The following is a 21,524-nucleotide window of genomic DNA, read 5'->3' on the forward strand; positions in this document are numbered from 1 at the left end:
AGAAAATAAAAATTATTCTGAAATTTAAAAGAGACAGTCAAGACAACTACAGCTAGTACCAATACCTGCTACAAATAATAAATGTATCAACAAAACTATCCAGAACCCCACAACACAGTCTTGTGTTCAAAAACAGGAAACAATCTGACCGTTTTAGTTTTCATGAAAGTAATAGGGGTGCCAGGAAAAATCAATGTCCGAATTGCGATGCTTATTTATTAAGATTCTGAATCGATCCAAAATATCCAAGAATCGATTTTTAAAAAGCATTTTTTAAAACATTTTCATCCTTACTCGCTGAGTGTACTGTTTGTCAGGCAACAGCCTCTGTACTACAGCGTCCCTGCGAGGGGAGGGTCCAGCGTATTTCAAACATTTGTGAGCTGCAGCTTAGCATGGCAAACAAAGAGCTAATTCAGTCAGCACGGTCTTTGCTGAAGGCAAATGTGTGGGCGCATTCTGGATTTTATTATTTGCTGCGTAAGAAGGAGCTTGACATGACTTACGCAGTGTGCAAAATCTGCAAAATGAAAGTCAAGTACTTTGGAAACACTTCAAATCCGCAAGCCCACATGCGACGCCATCACCCGGAGCTAAAAGAAGCGGAGCAGCGGTATCTGCCAACTACTGAAAAGCGCTTCGCTAAACTGCCAGCCAACTCTGAACGAGCAAAGCAGATAAATAAGTTTACATCTTTAGAATCACTTGATTAACCTTGTAAAGCTCCATTTTCTTAAACATAAACTTTTTTTAAGTAATATAACTATTTCTCAGAGCTCTTTCAATCAAAAATCGATTCTGAATTGAATCGTCACCCCAAGAATCGGAATCGAATTGAATCGTGAGTTGTAAAATTCACATCCCTAAAAAGTAACAATGATTCTAATTATAGAGAGTGTAAGGCTAAGGACATAAAATCTCAAATAAATCAAGACATACATGCTTGACACAGAGAAAGTTAGGTGAAAACAGCCTCTCTGTCCTAATTAAAATAAAAAAAACAAACAATGATTCTATTTCAAACTGGTGATGTCACCACATTGTAATATTAATTTGGAGAATATAACTATGATATGGTACAAAAGCAGTATCCAAAAAAGCTGAGTCTTTGAGAAGAAAAGATGGGCACAGGATCTCCAATTTGTCAGCAAATGCGTGACCAAATTATTGAAAGGTTTAAAAACAATGTTCCTCAAAGAAAGATTAGAAGGGACTTACAAATTTCTCCCTCTACAGTTCATAGTATGAAACGATTCAAGGAATCTGGAGAAATGTCAGTGTGTAAAGGGCAATGGCACAAGTCTAAGGTGAACACCTGTGACCTTTGATCCCTCAGACAGCACTACTCTGCAAAAAAGAGGCCTCATGTTCACCTTGTCCAGGAGTAGCATTGACTTCTCTGGGCTTTGAGGCATCTGAGTTGGTCCATCACACAGTAAAAACATGTATTGTGGTCAGCTGAATCTTGTATTCCAGCTTTTTATTTTTATTTTTAAGAAGAAATGAATGAAAATGACCATCCAGACTGTTGCTGCCAGGGTCAGTCATGATATAGGGTTGTGTCAGTGCCCTTGGAAAAAAGTAATTCACACTTCTGTGATGGAAGCACTAATGAAGACAAGTACACTGAGATTTTAGACCAACATATGCTCCCTTCAAGACATCTTTTCCAGGGATGTCCATGCATTTTTCCACAATGCAAAGCCACATTCTGCATATACAAAGGCAAGGCTGCGATGAAAAGGGTACAGATATTAGACTGGCCTGGCTGCAGCCCTGACCTGAGAGAAAATACATGAAGAATTCTGAAACAAAAACAAAAATGCAACGACAACCCAAAACTGTTGCACACCTACAGACGTGTTTGGAGAAAGAACAGAAGAATGGGACAAAAAGACACGACATGCTTCATCGCTTGATATCCTCAATGTCAAAACATATTTGAAGTGTTCTTAGAACAAACGGCAACAATGCTTTCATGTTCCAACTTTTTTTGGAATGTGTTGCGGGCCTCAAATGAAATAAAGTGGACCACACAGTACAGGAAATATCTGGGTTCATATGGTCTGCAATGAAATAGAAGTCGAAGTAAATGGAAAGATCACTGCATGGTCTCAGCCTTTTGTGGTTTTGGGTTGTAGCTGTTTACTTTTATGAGTTGGTTACTTTTGTGAGTTGGAGTTGGACCTGTGTCGTTGACATAGGACTGAGGGCAGTTTCATGGTCTGGTGAATGCAGTGATACATGGCATCAGAATCAAAAGCACAACACAAAACCTAATTTTATGCACTACAGCATCAATTTGTATTGTAAGGAGTGCATAAATGCAAAAAAAAAAGGGAGAAAAAAAGGAAAAAAAAAGTGAGCATGCATAAGCCAAAACAAATTTGTGCTTTTGTTTCAAAGGAATAAAAGAATTCCTCTTAAAATACTTATAGAACCCCAATGAATGTCCAAACACACATTGTACTGTAAAAAAAACATGCTGAAATAAAACAAAATTCTGATAAAACAGACTCAACGAAGCTCCAGGTGGGAAAATAAAATAGTGTGAATGTGTCAGAAGTGACTAATGAGGCATTACCAACAGGGGCCAAAACAAAACGGCAGATAACAAATCAGCATTTTGCTCTTCACTCTGCTTCATTACACAGAAGGTTACATGAGGTCAGGATGCATAAACTGAGGGACATGATTTGATGTTGAATGAATGATCAAAGATGTTGTAGTGTCCGCTGTGCTACTTGTCTTAGTTTCAACAAATAGGCGTAAATTTATGGCATGCATTCAATGTCATAATAGATTGATGAGTGCATAAAGAGCTGAACAGATGGCAAAAGACAGAGAAATTGTGTTACAGACGTTGTATGAGTTTGGGGTGGGAGCAAAACACACTTTGCATCAATCACTTGCCAACCTCGAAACTGCCAAATCATGTTCTGGTGGTTCTCTAAGGCATCCTTCAGGATTTTCTCAGCAGGGTCCATCTTCCAGCGCCACTCTGTGCCCACAGGGTTGGTGTGATGTCTGTTGGTGTATACACATAACCAGATGACCAAATAAGAGCAGATGTGCAACAATAAAAATGACAACTGTCACAATGTTAAATGACAAAGTGAATATACTTTCGATGACAAAAACAGCCTTCAAATATTTTGAATCAATGGATTAAATGAAATTAGGTGATTTTCAGCACATATTTCTCATGGATATTGGCTCCCTGTAACCTGAGTAGGGATGGGTATTGATTAGATATTATCAATATCGATTCCGCTTATCGATCCAATTCCTTATAGATTCCCTTATCGATACCTCTCGGGAATTTTCTGTGTACTAAAAGTAGGCTATACAGGTTTTCTATGTCAACAACATTTTATTGAGTCTTAAAAGTAAATAAATATGAAACTGGTCACTGGATCCTTAAACTCTGGACATAATAAACACTACATGGTGGATCCTTGATCTCTGGACATAAATAGAAATGAACGAAATCTGTAGTTTTTGTCAAAAGTATTTTGCTTCAGACATTATTGGCATGAATGTCTTTCCATGCATCTGAACTGTGCTCTTACAGCCGGCTGTGCTGCACGTCAGGATGTAATTCATAAAGAATGCAGGACGTCTCATTTTGAGAGGAAAAAACGTTTTAGTCGATTGTAGTTTATTGTCTGTATTACAGTGTTTGGAAAGAGGTGCTATTTCATTTAAAGCCGCAATTCATTTTGAAGTTATTAATTCCCACCGGACTCTGTCTCGGCAGAGAGCCGTGCAGCGTTTGGACCTGTGCCAATGGCACGGAAGACGATTCTCATTTCTTGACTGCAACAAGACATGAGTCCCAGTTAGTCACTTTAATCAATCAATCAATCAATCAATCAATTTTTTTATATAGCGCCAAATCACAACAAACAGTTGCCCCAAGGCGCTTTATATTGTAAGGCAAGGCCATACAATAATTATGTAAAACCCCAACGGTCAAAACGACCCCCTGTGAGCAAGCACTTGGCGACAGTGGGAAGGAAAAACTCCCTTTTAACAGGAAGAAACCTCCAGCAGAACCAGGCTCAGGGAGGGGCAGTCTTCTGCTGGGACTGGTTGGGGCTGAGCGAGAGAACCAGGAAAAAGACATGCTGTGGAGGGGAGCAGAGATCGATCACTAATGATTAAATGCAGAGTGGTGCATACAGAGCAAAAAGAGAAAGAAGCATCATGGGAACCCCCCAGCAGTCTACGTCTATAGCAGCATAACTAAGGGATGGTTCAGGGTCACCTGATCCAGCCCTAACTATAAGCTTTAGCAAAAAGGAAAGTTTTAAGCCTAATCTTAAAAGTAGAGAGGGTGTCTGTCTCCCTGATCTGAATTGGGAGCTGGTTCCACAGGAGAGGAGCCTGAAAGCTGAAGGCTCTTCCTCCCATTCTACTCTTACAAACCCTAGGAACTACAAGTAAGCCTGCAGTCTGAGAGCGAAGCGCTCTATTGGGGTGATATGGTACTACGAGGTCCCTAAGATAAGATGGGACCTGATTATTCAAAACCTTATAAGTAAGAAGAAGAATTTTAAATTCTATTCTAGAATTAACAGGAAGCCAATGAAGAGAGGCCAATATGGGTGAGATATGCTCTCTCCTTCTAGTCCCCGTCAGTACTCTAGCTGCAGCATTTTGAATTAACTGAAGGCTTTTTAGGGAACTTTTAGGACAACCTGATAATAATGAATTACAATAGTCCAGCCTAGAGGAAATAAATGCATGAATTAGTTTTTCAGCATCACTCTGAGACAAGACCTTTCTGATTTTAGAGATATTGCGTAAATGCAAAAAAGCAGTCCTACATATTTGTTTAATATGCGCTTTGAATGACATATCCTGATCAAAAATGACTCCAAGATTTCTCACAGTATTACTAGAGGTCAGGGTAATGCCATCCAGAGTAAGGATCTGGTTAGACACCATGTTTCTAAGATTTGTGTGGCCAAGTACAATAACTTCAGTTTTATCTGAGTTTAAAAGCAGGAAATTAGAGGTCATCCATGTCTTTATGTCTGTAAGACAATCCTGCAGTTTAGCTAATTGGCGTGTGTCCTCTGGCTTCATGGATAGATAAAGCTGGGTATCAGCTGCGTAACAATGAAAATGTAAGCAATACCGTCTAATAATACTGCCAAAGGGAAGCATGTATAAAGTGAATAAAATTGGTCCTAGCACAGAACCTTGTGGAACTCCATAATTAACTTTAGTCTGTGAAGAAGATTCCCCATTTACATGAACAAATTGTAATCTATTAGACAAATATGATTCAAACCACCGCAGCGCAGTGCCTTTAATACCTATGGCATGCTCTAATCTCTGTAATAAAATTTTATGGTCAACAGTATCAAAAGCAGCACTGAGGTCTAACAGAACAAGCACAGAGATGAGTCCACTGTCCGAGGCCATAAGAAGATCATTTGTAACCTTCACTAATGCTGTTTCTGTACTATGATGAATTCTAAAACCTGACTGAAACTCTTCAAATAGACCATTCCTCTGCAGATGATCAGTTAGCTGTTTTACAACTACCCTTTCAAGAATTTTTGAGAGAAAAGGAAGGTTGGAGATTGGCCTATAATTAGCTAAGATAGCTGGGTCAAGTGATGGCTTTTTAAGTAATGGTTTAATTACTGCCACCTATGGTACATAGCCAACTAACAAAGATAGATTGATCATATTTAAGATCGAAGCATTAAATAATGGTAGGGCTTCCTTGAGCAGCCTGGTAGGAATGGGGTCTAATAAACATGTTGATGGTTTGGATGAAGTAACTAATGAAAATAACTCAGACAGAACAATCGGAGAGAAAGAGTCTAACCAAATACCGGCATCACTGAAAGCAGCCAAAGATAACGATACGTCTTTGGGATGGTTATGAGTAATTTTTTCTCTAACAGTTAAAATTTTGTTAGCAAAGAAAGTCATGAAGTCATTACTAGTTAAAGTTAATGGAATACTCAGCTCAATAGAGCTCTGACTCTTTGTCAGCCTGGCTACAGTGCTGAAAAGAAACCTGGGGTTGTTCTTATTTTCTTCAATTAGTGATGAGTAGAAAGATGTCCTAGCTTTACGGAGGGCTTTTTTATAGAGCAACAGACTCTTTTTCCAGGCTAAGTGAAGATCTTCTAAATTAGTGAGACGCCATTTCCTCTCCAACTTACGGGTTATCTGCTTTAAGCTACGAGTTTGTGAGTTATACCACGGAGTCAGGCACTTCTGATTTAAAGCTCTCTTTTTTAGAGGAGCTACAGCATCCAAAGTTGTCTTCAATGAGGATGTAAAACTATTGACGAGATACTCTATCTCACTTACAGAGTTTAGGTAGCTACTCTGCACTGTGTTGGTATATGGCATTAGAGAACATAAAGAAGGAATCATATCCTTAAACCTAGTTACAGCGCTTTCTGAAAGACTTCTAGTGTAATGAAACTTATTCCCCACTGCTGGGTAGTCCATCAGAGTAAATGTAAATGTTATTAAGAAATGATCAGACAGAAGGGAGTTTTCAGGGAATATTGTTAAGTCTTCTATTTCCATACCATAAGTCAGAACAAGATCTAAGATATGATTAAAGTGGTGGGTGGACTCATTTACTTTTTGAGCAAAGCCAATAGAGTCTAATAATAGATTAAATGCAGTGTTGAGGCTGTCATTCTCAGCATCTGTGTGGATGTTAAAATCGCCCACTATAATTATCTTATCTGAGCTAAGCACTAAGTCAGACAAAAGGTCTGAAAATTCACAGAGAAACTCACAGTAACGACCAGGTGGACGATAGATAATAACAAATAAAACTGGTTTTTGGGACTTCCAATTTGGATGGACAAGACTAAGAGTCAAGCTTTCAAATGAATTAAAGCTCTGTCTGGGTTTTTGATTAATTAATAAGCTGGAATGGAAGATTGCTGCTAATCCTCCGCCCCGGCCCGTGCTACGAGCATTCTGACAGTTAGTGTGACTCGGGGGTGTTGACTCATTTTTTTTTTCTTTTTTTTTATATAGCGCCAAATCACAACAAACAGTTGCCCCAAGGCGCTTTATATTGTAAGGCAAGGCCATACAATAATTATGTAAAACCCCAACGGCCAAAACGACCCCCTGTGAGCAAGCACTTGGCTACAGTGGGAAGGAAAAACTCCCTTTTAACAGGAAGAAACCTCCAGCAGAACCAGGCTCAGGGAGGGGCAGTCTTCTGCTGGGACTGGTTGGGGCTGAGGGAGAGAACCAGGAAAAAGACATGCTGTGGAGGGGAGCAGAGATCGATCACTAATGATTAAATGCAGAGTGGTGCATACAGAGCAAAAAGAGAAAGAAACAGTGCATCATGGGAACCCCCCAGCAGTCTACGTCTATAGCAGCATAACTAAGGGATGGTTCAGGGTCACCCGATCCAGCCCTAACTATAAGCTTTAGCAAAAAGGAAAGTTGCTGAAAATCTGCTGTGCTGATTCTATGGCCAATATTACATATTCATCCTGCTGTAACCAGGTTTCTGTAAGGCAGAATAAATCAATATGTTGATCAATTATTATATCATTTACCAACAGGGACTTAGAAGAGAGAGACCTAATGTTTAATAGACCACATTTAACTGTTTTAGTCTGTGGTGCAGTTGAAGGTGCTATATTATGTTTTCTTTTTGAATTTTTATGCTTAAATAGATTTTGCTATTAATCCACACAAGTGACTCACGATTGACATATTTTAATGACTTTGAGAGGGGTTAAGAAGCGGACTTGCTGTTTCTGAAGAGCAGCGAATCAAAGAACCAACGAGCTAGTGGATCGAAGCATTGCTTCATTGGTTCACGTTTCAAAGTGGTGTCGCGCTGCAGAAACAGTTGATTACAGAGCCGCTGCAGGATCTGTAATCAATGTAGAGAAATGAACATTTTCCCGACAAACACCCCAAAAACAATGGCCGCTCTGAAGGACCAATAAGGGAATCGTTAAGCAAAAAAGCTATTGATGTCGGTGGATCAAATCAAGTCTTAACGATACCCGAAAAGAACCGGTTCTTGATATGCAACCTTAAACCTGAGTAGTGCTTGGTATTTTTTTCCACAGCAATGCTTGTGCATAATGGACTGAATAAGTTCTAATTATACACATGTAGAGCCTGAGACTGTTCCTTACAAAATCCACAAAGCCTTCGGTGTCATCACACATTACCATTACCATCATGCCATATCTAACACATGGTCACGAAAACCAAGCACATGGTCTAATGACAGTTGGAAGACCACAACAGGAGATTGGGCATAGTTGGTCACAGGTTTAAACCTTCTAGACAGTCATCAGAGTAAAGGATTGGCCATGATGATGCGTCCAAAGGGTAAGTCTAAGTCTATAGACTGCTATAGACTTAGACTGCTGGGGGGTTTCCCATGATGCACCCACCTCTTTTTGCTCTGTATGCACCACTCTGCTTTTATTCATTGGTGATTGATCTCTGCTCTCTTCCACAGCATGTCTTTTTCCTGATTCTCTCCCCTCAGCCCCAACCAGTCCCAGCAGAAGACTGCCCCTCCCTGAGCCTGGTTCTGCTGGAGGTTTCTTCCTGTTAAAAGGGAGTTTTTCCGTCCCACTGTCGCCAAGTGCTTGCTCATAAGGGGTCGTTTTGACCGTTGGGGTTTTTCTGTAATTATTGTATGGCTTTTGCCTTACAATATAAAGCGCCTTGGGGCAACAGTTTGTTGTGATTTGGCGCTATATAAATAAAATTGATTGACTGATTGAATTGATTGATATGTCTGGCACCATGTTCGCAATCCCTTCCACACAGCTGAAGCAACCGCCTGCAATACTAACTACACAAGGAGAATACTTATTAGTAGCAGAACAGCACACAATTGTCTTGCATCTGTGAGCATTTGTATAAGACGACCATGTCAGGGTCACATTTTCACACACCAGCACAGACTTGCAAGGCAACAATAAGATGAAGCTAGAGTTCAGCCCGTGATGGGCAAACTTCATTAGCGCAGATGGATGATGGTTGAGTGTCATTTTTCCCAAATGAGAGACTCAGAATTTGCTGAGGGCAAGGTGCACACCATGGTCAACTCTGTGTCCAAGAGAATTACAGAATGTTTTGGTGTTACCTGCTTAGGATATCTGTGGGATGAAGAGTTGATGTACACAATACAACACACACTCATCTTCAAATGCTTATCTGGGATTGGGTAGCGGGGCCAACAGCTCCAGTAGGGGACCCCAAACTTCCCATTCCCAGGCCACATTTACCACCTCGGACTAGGGAACCCCGAGGCATTCCCACACGAGTGTGGCAATATAATCTCTCAACCTAGTCCTGGTTCTTCTCTGGGGTCTCCTCCCAGATGAACGGATGTGGTTGGAACACCTCCCTAGGAAGGCACCCAGGAGGCATCCTTACCAGATCCCTGAACCACCTCAGCTGGCTCCTCTCAACGTGAAGGAGCTGTGGCTCTACTCTAAACTCCTCACAAGTGGCTGAACCGCTCACTCTATCTCTAAGGGATAGCCCAGCCACTCTCCTAAGGAAACCCAGTTTGGTCACTTGCATCTGCAATCTAGTTCTTTTGGTCATGACCCAACCCTCGTGCCATGTAGGTGAGAGTAGGAACAAAGATTGACCGGTAGATCGAGAGCCTGTCGGCTCAAGTCCCTTTTCGTCACAACAGTACAGTAAACCGAATGCTATACTGTCCCTGCTGTGCTGATTCTATGGCCAATATTATGCTCCATTGTCCCCTCGTGTGTGAATAAGATCTTGAGGTACTTGAACTCCTTCACTTGGGGCAAGCCATCATTCTCTACCCAGAGTACGCAGTCCATCACTTTCCTGTTGAACACCATGGCCTCAGATTTAGAGGTGCTGGTCCTTATCCCAGCCACGCCACACTCAGCTGCGAACCGACCCAGTGAGTGCTAGAGGTCACAAACCGATGATGGTAAGAGGACCACATCATCTGCAAAAAGCAGCAATGAGACTCTCAGCTCACCAAACTGAAGATCGTCTTCCCCCCGATTATGCCTCAATATCCTGACCATGAATACCCAGAGCCTTCACCATTTCTAGGCAGATCTCATCAACCCCCGGGACTTTGGCACTGCAGAGTTGTTTAACTACCTCAGTGACTTCCATCAGGGAAATTGATGATGATCAATCAATCAATCAATTTTTTTATATAGCGCCAAATCACAACAAACAGTTGCCCCAAGGCGCTTTATATTGTAAGGCAAGGCCATACAATAATTATGTAAAACCCCAACGGTCAAAACGACCCCCTGTGATGATGTGATGATCCCTCATCAACTTCCAGCTTTGCCAGTACTACAGAGGGTGCTCTAGTCTGATTAAGTATTGCCGCTTCCAGTGACTGATTACCTCCTCAGTTGAGGTCAACAGAGCCCCATCCTTACTGTATACAGCTTGGATGGTTCTCCATTTTCCACTCCTCAGGAGCTGCATGGTCCTCTATAAGCACCTTTGTGTTGACGGAACGTCCTTCTCCATGGTTGCGCAGAACTCCTCCTTTGGGTCCGTCGCTGTCTTGCAGCAACGGGCCCAAAGGAGGAGTACACTTATGGTATGGCTTAAGCCTTTGGAGTCCTACGAGATAACATATCCCAGAAAGACTCCTTCTTCAGCCAGACGACTTCCCTGATCACCAGTGTTCATCATGGTGTCTGAGGGTTACCGCCCCTTGAAGTACTTAAGACCTTTCGACCACAGCTCTTTGTTGCAGCTTTAGCAATGGAAGCTTTGAACATTGCCCATTTTGGTTCACTGCCCCCAACCTTCAGAGGGATTCCAGAAAATGCTGCCATAGGGGTGTGTTAAAGATCTCTCAGACAGTGGGCTCCTAAAGATGTTCCCAGTTCACCCACACTATCCGTTTGTGCTTCCCAGGTCTGTCCAAATTCCTCCCCATCCTCTGATCCAACTCACTACCAAATGGTGATCAGTTGACAGCTCTGCCCTTCCCTTCAACCAAGTGTCAACAACATGCAGTCTCAATTCAGATGATACGATCACAAAATTGATCAATGTCCTTTTGACCTAGGGTGCTCAAGCAGTGGTGGGCACAGTTCAGCTAATTCGCTAACGGCTAATTACTGAAGCTAATGTTTTCATTATCGGATTAGCTTTTCAGATAACTTTGAAAACCACCATCGGACCAATTATCTTACGATAAATTTTGGTCCGATAATTTTTAGACCACTAACATATTTTTGCAGGCGTGGTGAACAAAGCTTAACAGTTTCAAACATTTATTAAGTCTAAAATCAGTTGAGTATCTACCTGTTAAATGTTTTGTAGTAGATGTGCAGTTCTATCCTCTGCAAACAGAGGAGAGCTGGTTCCAGAAGAAACCGCTGTATCCTCTGCAGACAAAGGAGAACTGGTCACAGAAAAGAAAAAAGCTCATTTCTTTTGACCCCATACTGATACGCTGGCAATATCACCCAAGTCATCCAGAGGCATACAGTTTTAACTTATGGTTAAAATTTTAACCAAACTAATTTCGGACAAGTTATTTAAATTAATGTCACGTATGAAGTTTTATGAAGTGAAAATATCAGATATATGTTTTAGTTTTAAAGTAATGCACTAATTTTGAAGGTTTTAGTGTGGACATGCTGTGTCCAGGTGCATTATGGGTAATCTCAGTACATTCACAACAGAAGAAATGAATTTGAGACGCTCTGATTAGGCTCCACACGGACAACAGCATTAAACTCTTTGTATAGTGTGCCTAAAACTCTCTTGAATATATTCTCTGGGTTTACAGACATTGTTATTGTGTTTGTTTTATGTAAAAATGCCAGACGAAGCCCATGTTGCTTCTCCATTATTTTCAGTTGGAATCACTGCATTCGATTCCAGTAATATATATAAGATGTCTAATATTCAGTTTGCGTTTATTAAATTCCACACATCTTAAACGTAGCAGACATGGATTATCTGGAATTTTGTTTTGGCAAGTGTTCAAGGTCTCTACTGCCATCTACTGGGCAGTAGTGTTCATGGCAGTATGAGCGGCTGGATGCCAGTAGATGGCAGTGTTCTATTTATTTTGACCCCAGTTATATCAGACGGTTGTCAAATAATAACTTGACTTTTTGGCTTTTTGCAAATGGCTTCTTTTTTTTTTTTTTACAAATAAAAAAAGGCATATTTTACAAAAGTACATTTATATGTAAACAACAGCACACACCTCACAGTGTTAGCGGAGGTTCATTTACCCATAATCCCTTTTGTATCTGTCTGTGTTTGTTACAAACTTCAGAATTAGTGCATTATTTAAAATTGAAAGATATATGTTATATTTTAACTTTGTACAAATGACAGAGTTGACATTAATGGAGTTATTCTATCGGTATTAATTTTATTTATGAATTAAAACCATAAGTCAGCACTGCTTTATTTTCCAAGACCTCTGCCTCACGGCAACACTACTATTGAGTACGTTGTCCTTTGATCTCCACATTAGAGACATTACAAGGACTGCTTTCTTCCATTTGCGAAATATAGCGAAGATTCATCCCATCCTGTCTATGGCTGATGCTGAGACTTTGATTCATGCTTTTGTCTCTTCTAGATTGGACTATTGTAATGCTCTGTTTTCTGGCTTACCGCAGTCCAGGATTAGGGGTCTTCAACTGGTTCAAAACGCTGCTGCCAGGCTTTTGACACAAAGCAGAAAGTTTGACCACATTAAACCCGTTTTGGCGTCCCTGCACTGGCTTCCTGTTCCTGCAAGATCAGATTTTAAAGTACTCAGGGTGCAGGACTTCTGTGTGTTCCCAGGGTGAATAAAAAGTCTGCCGGTCACAGAGCTTTCGCTACCATGCCCCAGCTCTGTGGAACGATCTCCCAGCACACATCCGGCAGTCGGATACTGTGGAGATTTTTAAGTCACGTTTAAAGACTCATTTGTTTTCTCTGTTTTATCATCAGTATTATGAAGTGTTTTTATTCTTTAATGGTTGTCTTTCTTTTATGGTCGTTTTTTATTGTGTTTTAAATTTTTAATTGTTTTTTTGTGTGAAGCGCCTTGAGACGATTTTATCGTGAATTGGCGCTATATAAATTAATAAATTTGAAATTTGAGTAGAGAGTTGCGCTTCGCTGCTCCTCTCAACTGCTTTACTGCTGCAAGCTATGTAGTAAACAGGAGCTTCCAGCAGTGGGCAGGGTGCTCAAAGATAGACGTGCTGACTCATTGTTTGGGTCTGTGGTTGCATTTGACGCTACCAGAAACGATTGTGGTGTTAAAACTCAAAATCTGCTTGTTAGTAGTTTTAAGTGTATTGGAAGCAATACTGAAAGTTATTGGTTATCGGTTAGCTGTAGCTTCTGATTAATTCTTGGGTGGTTTATTGGTTTAGATTTATAAAAGATAACTTTTCAGTTAGCTGATTAGCTGTTACTGAAGCTAACTTTTTGGTTAACTACACCCATCACTGTGCTCAAGTACCATGTACACTTATGAGCATCCTTATGGTTGAATATGGTGGTCATTATTAACAGTCCATGAGTAGCACTGACGTCCAGTAACAAAGAAACACTCGGGTTTGGATCAAGGAGGCCATTCCTCCTAATCATGCCTTTGCTGGTGTCTCTTTCATTGCCCACGTGTGCGTTAATGTCCCTCAGCAGAACAATGGCTTCCCCCACTGGAGCCCAACACAGAACTCCATTCAGGGACTCCAAGAAGGCCGAATACTCAGAACTGTGATGCATACACACAAACCACAGTCAGCGTCTCCCCTCAGACAGCATGGAGAGGAGACCCTCTCATCTACCAAGGTAAGCTCCAATGCAGCTCAGCCAGGGGCTCATGAGTATCACCACATCTGCCCGGTACTCCAGAAAAGAATAGGGTCTAGCCTCTATCAAGAAGAGTGCTTCAAGAGCCAAGGCTGTGCATGGAGACGAGGCCCACCAGGTAGTGCTCCACCTCCCACAGCTCCGGTTCCTTCCCCCATAGCGAGGTGACGTTCCACGCCCCCAGAGCTAGCTTCTGCCACCAGGGTGTGGTCTATCGACTTTCACTGCCACCTATGAAACAGCGCACCCAACCCCAGCAGTTCCTCCTGTGAGTGGTGAGCCCACAGGGTGGAGATGGTGAGTCCACATTGCCTCTGCAGGCTGAGCCCAGCCTGGCTCCATGGCAACCCCGACAACCATGCACTCACTGATAGGCCCTCCATCCAGGCCTGGCTCCAGACGGGCTTCCTCCAGGCCAGGTCACGTTCCCTCTGCCTTGTTTGTCCATGGACTCTTTGTCAACCATTCTTAGTCTGGCCCCTCGCCTGAGACCAATTTTCCATGGGAGACTCTACCAGGAGCACAAAGGCTCTAGACAACACAGCTCTCAGGTTCATAGGGACACAAAAACCTTTCCACCAATGATAAGGTGATGGTACCCAGAGAAGGCAATACAAACTGCCAGTAGTACCCTTAGGACATTATTTCACAAATTGTGTTTTGAGCACTAATCAGCATTTAATAAAACAAATTATTTTACAATCTTGTGCCTAAATTATGAGATAAGTATAACTGCTATGACTAACTAGATTAATATTAATCACGATTTTACTATAACGCTGTGCTCAGCAAACTTTAAAATGCCAGAGGATATAACAATCTCATACCCCATGTCTGAACTGCAGTGATGCCAAAGAATTATAACAATCACAAAAAGAAAATTATTTGGAGATGGGTGTATACCAAGGAAAAAATGAGGACAGGTTTGAGTGTAACAATCAATGTACAGTGTAATAGCATGTGAATAGTAACATTCATGCTGGTGTATCACTATCACGTCTGTCTTTGTGTGCCCATACAATGCAGAAAATGCCCATTCAGTCAGTAATCAGAGAACCACTGAGAAATGTTGCAGGAAAACCCAATTATCATCTCTTCCTGCTCTGCCAAAGCCTGATTAGTTCATTCTGGTGTCTCTTAGCTCTTGACTGACTGAGTGCGCCTGAATAAGCCAACCAGCTTTTGGCAGAGCAGAGACAGATGAACAATGTGCAGGATAGAGGGTCCCTAAGTACCAGAGCTGGCAACCACCAAGCTAACTAAACCAAACCAACTGGAAAATTTTCAGATTACAAGTAGTTTGCTTAATGTAATCAGACTTATTTAATTAACATTATTTTTAGTTTCCTGGTATAGCTTAAGCTTTATTTCATTCATTTTGACAGTAGATACTGTATGACTGAAAGAGTTGGGACGTTAAAAGATGACCAGCTGTCTCAGATGTGATGAATGTTGTGAAAGTATTAAAATATTGTAGACTGATTTGAAAGATGTTGTGTTGTTTCCTGGACAGTCGCCTCTGCGCTTCTTGTTGCAGTCTTGCTGATATCAAGCACAAAACAGAATTTAGGCTCATGTTTCCCATGCACAGCAAACTGTGGCTGAAATTTCATGTCTTCATTGTAAGAAAATCATTCCCTGTGCCATGCCACCATGAAGCTAAATAACTGGATATGTGACAAAAAACAAAATCTGCATGATGCAGTTTCTTCAATCACAGCTACATAAACCTGCATTTCCTTTGAAAGTAGTCAGGTGTGACTTGATGGCTTCCCTCACTGGTCTCCTTCCTGCACAGTCAATTTTTGAGAAATGTATACTACAGACAGATTTAACATACAGTCCCATATTGTTTGTATTCCTTAAAGACTGGTGTAAATTAAGTTCAACAAATCCATTTACAGAGGTATACTGCAAAAATAGCTATAACTCCTAAATGGTTAACATGATTTTGTTGTTATTGCTGTTATTGTTGGTGGTGATGGTGGTGCTAAAACCCTTGAATTAAATGCTGCAAGCAAATGTTGATTGATTTATTTCAGCTTCACTATGGGGGAGACATTAAAATGGAAGTTCCATTGTTTGGATGAGAGGTTGATTATGCCACCCCTGGCTGTGAGTGCAGCAATGGCACACCTCCACAGCACTTCCAGTCAAAAAATTAAACATTTTCAGGTTTTACCACCTGCTGCAAGGACAAGTACAAACTGGACTGTGGCTTACAGTGTATTCAGAAAGTATTCACAGCACTTCACTTTTTCCAGATTTTGTTATGTTCCAGCCCTATTCCATAAAGGAGTAAATTCTTTTTTTCCCTCAAAATTCTACTTACAACGCCCCATAATAACAAGCAATATATATATATATATATATATATATATATATATATATATATATATATATATATATACACTCAACAAAAATATAAACGCAACACTTTTGGTTTTGCTCCCATTTTGTATGAGATGAACTCAAAGATCTAAAACTTTTTCCACATACACAATATCACCATTTCCCTCAAATATTGTTCACAAACCAGTCTAAATCTGTGATAGTGAGCACTTCTCCTTTGCTGAGATAATCCATCCCACCTCACAGGTGTGCCATATCAAGATGCTGATTAGACACCATGATTAGTGCACAGGTGTGCCTTAGACTGTCCACAATAAAAGGCCACTCTGAAGTTTTATCACACAGCACAATGCCACAGATGTCGCAAGATTTGAGGGAGTGTGCAATTGGCATGCTGACAGCAGGAATGTCAACCAGAGCTGTTGCTTGTGTATTGAATGTTCATTTCTCTACCATAAGCCGTCTCCAAAGGCGTTTCAGAGAATTTGGCAGTACATCCAACCAGCCTCACAACCGCAGACCACATGTAACCACACCAGCCAAGGACCTCCACATCCAGCATGTTCACCTCCAAGATCGTCTGAGACCAGCCACTCGGACAGCTGCTGAAACAATCGGTTTGCATAACCAAAGAATTTCTGCACAAACTGTCAGAAACTGTCTCAGGGAAGCTCATCTGTATGCTCGTTGTCCTCATCGGGGTCTCGACCTGACTCCAGTTTGTCGTTGTAACCGACTTGAGTGGGCAAATGCTCACATTCGCTGGCGTTTGGGACGTTGGAGAGGTGTTCTCTTCACGGATGAATCCTGGTTCACACTGTTCAGGGCAGATGGCAGACAGCGTGTGTGGCGCCGTGTGGGTGAGCAGTTTTCTGATGTCACTGTTGTGGATCGAGTGGCCCATGGTGGCGGTGGGGTTATGGTATGGGCAGGCATCGGTTATGGACGAAGAACACAGGTGCATTTTATTGATGGCGTTTTGAATGCACAGAGATACCGTGACGAGATCCTGAGGTCCATTGTTGTGCCATACATCCAAGAACATCACCTCATGTTGCAGCAGGATAATGCACGGCCCCATGCTGCAAGGATCTGTACACAATTCTTGGAAGCTGAAAATGTCCCAGTTCTTGCATGGCCGGCATACTCACTGGACATGTCACCCATTGAGCATGTTTGGGATGCTCTGGACCGGCGTATACGACAGCGTGTACCAGTTCCTGCCAATATCCAGCACCTTCACACAGCCATTGAAGAGGAGTGGACCAACATTCCACAGGCCACAATTGACAACCTGATCAACTCTATGTGAAGGAGATGTGTTGCACTGCATGAGGCAAATGGTGGTCACACCAGATACTGACTGGTATCCCCCCCCAATAAAACAAAACTGCACCTTTCAGAGTGGCCTTTTATTGTGGGCAGTCTAAGGCACACCTGTGCACTAATCATGGTGTCTAATCAGCATCTTGGTATGGCACACCTGTGAGGTGGGATGGATTATCTCAGCAAAGGAGAAGTGCTCACTATCACAGATTTAGACTGGTTTGTTTCTTCTCCTTCTTGCACAGTCACTCAGTTTTTGAGAACTGTCTACTCCGTGCAGATTTACAGTACTGTCGCCAAAAGTCCATGGTTAACAAAAGGTCTACAAAATGCTTGTAAAAAGAAGAATACATTATACAGACAATCTGTTAGACTAAGGACAAAAGAATCTGAACATAGATATAAATTATATAAAAACAAACTAACTAATATAATCAGAGCCAGCAAGAAATTATATTATACCAATCTATTAAATAATAATAAAAATGACACCAAGAGAATCTGGGAAATTCTTAACACTATAATCAAAAATAAGGTAAGAGGTAATTCTTATCCAAATTATTTTATTGATAAGAACAAGGACATCTATAATATGTATAACATAGTTAATGGTTTTAATAACTTCTTTGTTAATATTGGACCTGACTTGGCAGCAAAAATTCCCGATGATTGTAACAAGGAGCAGGAATCACTCATAAAAATCAATCCAAACACAATGTTTCTCTCCAGTGTTAGTGAAGCCGAAATAATAGATATTGTTAATAAATGTAAAAATAAAAAATCAACTGACTGTTATGACATAGATATGAAGCTAATAAAAACAATAGTCTAAAGCATATCAAAACCCCTGACTCATATATGTAACTTGTCATTTCAAACTGGGACATTCCCGATCAAAATGAAGATGGCAAAAGTTATTCCACTACACAAAAATGGAAATAAACATATCTTCACAAACTACAGACCGGTCTCTCTACTTCCACAATTTTCCAAAATTTTAGAAAAGCCTTTTAACAACAGGTTAGGATCCTTTATAGAAAAATATAACATAATTAACGAATGTCAATATGGGTTTAGGTCTGGTAGGTCAACTTCACTTGCAATTGAAGCAATAGAAGAGATTACAAACACCTTAGATAGTAAAAACTATATAGTTGGAATAGTCATTGATTTAAAGAAAGCGTTTGACACACTTAATCACTCAATTCTACTCAATAAATTGGAAAGATATGGTATCAGGGGAGTGGCTTGGAACTGGATTCAAAGCTATTTAATGGAGACACATCAGTTTGTGCAGATGGGTGCATTTAAATCTGGGTGTTTGGGCATCCCTTGTGGGGTCCCACAGGGATCCATACTGGGCCACATTTTTTTTAATCTTTATATAAATGACATGTAATGTGTCACAATTATTAAAATTATTATTATTTGCAGATGATACCAATATATTCTATTCCAGTGATAACTATAGCAAACTTATTAATGTGGTAAATAGTGAATTAATTAAGCTGAAAACTTGGTTGAATATTAATAAATTATCCCTAAATATAAAAAAGACTAAAGTCATGTTTTTTGGAAATCATAATGTCAATTCTAATTTACCAATAAATATAGACGGTGTCGAAATAGATAAAGTGTCAGAAGTCAAATTTTTAGGGATAACCATCGATAGTAAATTAAGCTGGAAGTCTCATATCAGCCACATACATAAAAAAGTTTCCAAGAATGTCTCTATTATGTACAAAGCAAAATATTTTCTGGATCATAATGCATTATATTTATTGTATTGTTGTTTAATCTCTCCTTACTTAACATATTGTATAGAAATCTGGGGTAACAATTACAAAAGTTTGCTACATCCCCTCTGTATAATCCAAAAGCGGGCAATAAGAATCATCTGTAAGGTAGGATATCTTGATCACACAAATAGTCTATTTTTGCAATCCAAATTGTTTAAAATGCCAGATCTGGTTAATTTTCACACTGCACAATTATTATATAAAGCCAGTAAAAACTCATTACCCAGTAATATTATGAGTCTCTTCACCCAGAGAGAAGGAAGCTATAACTTGAGGGGATGTGGTAACTTTAAAGTCAAGGCAGTGAGAACTACCAGGAAAAGTTTCTGTGTGTCCGTGTGTGGAATAAGCTGTGGATGTCCTAACATCCATCAATTCAAAAAAAGATACAAAGAAATGGTTCTGTTGTGTGGGCCGCTGAAGAGGAGGTACTGCTGGCCCACCACCACCAGATGGCGCCCTGCTTGGAGTGCGGGCTTCAAGCACGAGAGGGCGCCGGAGCCACTGGGAGTGACAGCTGTCACTCTTCATCAGCACCAGCTGTCACTCAGTCAACTCATTACCATCTCCATAAAGGCCGGACTGCGACTCCACCTCCTCGCCGAGAAATCAGCTACCATTCAGGTAACGTCTCTGCTGACTTACAAAGTAATAATCTGAACTTCTTTGCAGCCGTTTTCCTGTGGTGTGTCCTTATCTGTGGGATTGGCGTTTGGTGTGGACTGCGACGGCTTCGCCTCACACCCCAAACCAGATAAGTGGTTAAACAGGAGCTGCACGAGTGTGTGAATGGAGGTGGAGGTGCTCCCTCCTAACTAAACACAGACTGTGGGATTACTGAGTGTTGCGAACTCGCACTCATCAATACTGTTTCTGTTCTCTGCCAGCAGTACCGGGTCTGACTGCTGAAGACAGTGGCCACCTGGGGCGCAGGGCTTGGCGGCTCCGGTGTTCTTCAGATCCGTTGGTGGTGGAAGCTGTGTGGGATCCGGCTCTTCTCTCGCCAGACGTCTTCTATCTTCGAGCCTGCCCACACGTCACCTTGTGTATAATTGACATTCCACCATATTGTTATTGTCTGTACTTCGTTGTGCGATTCACAACATTAAATTGTTACTTTTTGGCTTATCCATTGTCCGTTCATTACCGCCCCCTGTTGTGGGTCCGTGTCACGACACTTTCACAAAGGGTTCTGTTGAAATACATGAATGAGGAGAGAGGTGCGTGATCGTCACGTCTTTTTAATTTATTTCTAGTTAATTTACCTTTGCTTTTTTGCCTTGTCAGCAATAGAAGGGGTCTCGCTAGGACACAAACTTTCATAAAATACCTGGAATTATCCTGTACATCAATTTAATTATATATATTATAGCCATAATTGTAAACTATATTATAAAAAAAAATGATAATAATGATAATAAAATCTTACTATATGTTTGTTAATATAATAGATGTTAACATATTTGCATAATACCTGTTATTGCAGGTGTCGTAACCATGGTCAAAAGTATTATTTTTATACATCATGATCCTGTAGTTGAAATGCTAGTCAAATAGAAGTATGGTGATGATGGTAATAACTTAGAGAGAGGGGGAAACATGTATATGTATGTATGTATATATGTATGCGTATATATATATGTGTATGCGTGTGTGTATGTATGTATGTGTGTGTGTGTATGTATATTTGTGTATGTATAATATGTATGTATATGTGGGTGTGTATGTATGTATATATACATATATGTATATTTATGTTTACATTTATATAAATACGAGGGCTGTCAATAAAGTATAGGTCCTTTTTATTTTTTTCAAAAACTATATGGATTTCATTCATATGTTTTTACGTCAGACATGCTTGAACCCTCCTGCGCATGCGTGAGTTTTTCCACGCCTGTCGGTGACGTCATTCGCCTGTGAGCACTCCTTGTGGGAGGAGTCATCCAGCCCCTCGTCGGAATTCCTTTGTCTGAGAAGTTGCTGAGAGACTGGCGCTTTGTTTGATCAAAATTTTTTTCTAAACTTGTGAGACACATCGAAGTGGACACGCGCGTCGGGACGCAGGCGGCGCGGTGCGGCGGCACAGGAAAAACACCTCTGTGTTGATAACCATTTGTAAAATCCAGGCGGCTTTTGATGGCTTTCAGTGGAGTGAGTATATGAGAAATTGTTTAACAGCTGGACATGTTCCAA

At 40.8% G+C, this 21,524-nt stretch overlaps 1 protein-coding gene across 2 annotated transcripts in view; it reads right to left on the reverse strand.

The window, feature by feature from the left end:
- The window catches only part of tyw1 (tRNA-yW synthesizing protein 1 homolog (S. cerevisiae)), a 221,105-nt gene that overhangs the window by 82,274 nt on the left and 117,307 nt on the right, over positions 1 to 21,524 (reverse strand). For both annotated transcript variants that reach the window (XM_034168561.1, XM_034168560.1), the window contains exon 11: positions 2,918 to 3,027. In XM_034168561.1, the coding sequence (XP_034024452.1) occupies positions 2,918 to 3,027 (110 nt within the window). The remainder of the gene's footprint in view (positions 1 to 2,917; positions 3,028 to 21,524) is intronic.

This window comes from Thalassophryne amazonica, chromosome 4 (genome assembly GCF_902500255.1).
Source record: "Thalassophryne amazonica chromosome 4, fThaAma1.1, whole genome shotgun sequence".
Taxonomy (NCBI): Eukaryota; Metazoa; Chordata; class Actinopteri; order Batrachoidiformes; family Batrachoididae; genus Thalassophryne; species Thalassophryne amazonica.